Below are 1,624 nucleotides of genomic sequence, written 5' to 3' on the forward strand. Positions count from 1 at the left end.
CACTTATTTCAAGATGTGTGCCATTAGGTAATAAATTATGAGCCTGCCGTAGCCCTCAATAAGACTTGCTATACCCGCAATTGTACTAATATTGGCAATTTTCATTATGAGATTAACAAAATATCTCTTGTCCTTCAAAATTGTGTGGCTTGATCCACTATCAACCACAAGTATATTCTTGTCCTCAGCCATTTCTAGAATGGACAAGAATTTATGTTTTAAACCTTAAAGTAATAAAACAAGCAAATATATAATGAAGAAAAATAATTGAATTTAAACCAAAAATAATAATCCAAACAATAATCCAATCAAATGCAATGCATAAAATATAAAATTAAATCAAGACCACATTCGAGTTTAATTATCCTCTCTTAAACAATCAGAGGTTTCGTAATCCAACAGATCATCCTTCTCATGGTCGAAATCACCTTCACCATCGAGATGAACCAGGTTAGCTTCTGGATCCTTTTTCAAATTCTCTTGATAGAGATCAACAAGGTGCTTAGGAGTTCTGCATGTTTTTATCCAGTGGTTATCCATACCACATCTATGGCAAGTGGACTTGGTCTTATGTTGCGGTTTAAATATACCGCGACCTCTACCCCGACCTCGGCCGAAGCCGAATCGGTTTCCACGGCCTTGACCACCAAAATTGTGTCCTTGGTAACTCCCACGACCAGGACCATCACGTCCACTTCTCCCACGGCCACGGACAAACTTGTCCCTATGGACATAGTTAGACTCTTTAGTCTCTTTTGGCTCTTTAGGATCTTTGGGATTTTTCTTTGCCATGTCAACCTTGTGAGCTTCCGATAATGGAGCTGTACCCGGAGGTCTCAAAGCACTATTCATCATCAATAGCTCATTGTTCTGCTCAGCAAGCAACAAACAAGAAATGAGATTTGCATATGTCTTAAACCCCTTCTCACGATACTGTGGTTGAAGCAGTATGTTATTGGTGTGAAAGGCTGAGAATGTCTTCTTTAGCAAATCCTTCTCAGTATCCTCAGTACCACATAACCTTAGGATTGAGACTATCTTAAATAGCTCTGAATTATATTCATCCACAGACTTGTAGTCCTGGATCCTTAGGTTTTTCCAATCAAATTGAGCATTTGGTAGGAGCACCGTCTCTTGGTGTCCATATCTGCTTTTCAGCTCTGTCCAAAAGTCAAGAGGATCTTCAACACTGAGGTACTGGTTCTTGAGACTCTCAGCAAGGTGGTGGCGTATATGCATAATTGCCTTGTACTTATCCTTTTCTAAACATTCAACCTCATCCTCAATGCATTCGTATAAATCTTTTGATTTCAGATGGATCTTAGTGTCCAAAGCCCATTGCAAGTAATTGTCTCCAGAAGCATTAAGGGCAGCATATGAAAGGTTGTTCAGCTTTGCCATCTATAAAATAGAAAACAAGCACCAAGTTAAATCATGTGGTATTTGAGACCGATCCATGCAACAAAATTAGGCCATGCGGTATTTGAGACCGAACCATGCCAATCACTTAGGGCCATGCGGTATTTGAGACCGAATCATGCCATAATATTACACTTAAATTTTGTGGTTATGCATGAAACAACAATCCTAAATACTAACATGCAAAGATTTCTTTTTTCTTAAG

General features: G+C 38.9%; 1 protein-coding gene across 1 annotated transcript; it reads right to left on the reverse strand.

Annotated features, from left to right (window-relative positions):
- Positions 1–357: 357 nt before the first annotated feature.
- Positions 358–1,401, reverse strand: LOC147941328 (uncharacterized). The gene is made up of 4 exons (XM_087458475.1): positions 1,129–1,401; positions 935–1,080; positions 591–844; positions 358–428 (listed from the first exon to the last, which is right to left on the reverse strand). Exons 1-4 carry the CDS (start codon positions 1,399–1,401, stop codon positions 358–360), a joined length of 744 nt encoding a protein of 247 aa, XP_087314601.1.
- Positions 1,402–1,624: the final 223 nt, after the last annotated feature.

This window comes from Camelina sativa, chromosome 7, assembly GCF_030686135.1.
Source record: "Camelina sativa cultivar CO46 ecotype springtype chromosome 7, ASM3068613v1".
Classification (NCBI taxonomy): Eukaryota; Viridiplantae; Streptophyta; class Magnoliopsida; order Brassicales; family Brassicaceae; genus Camelina; species Camelina sativa.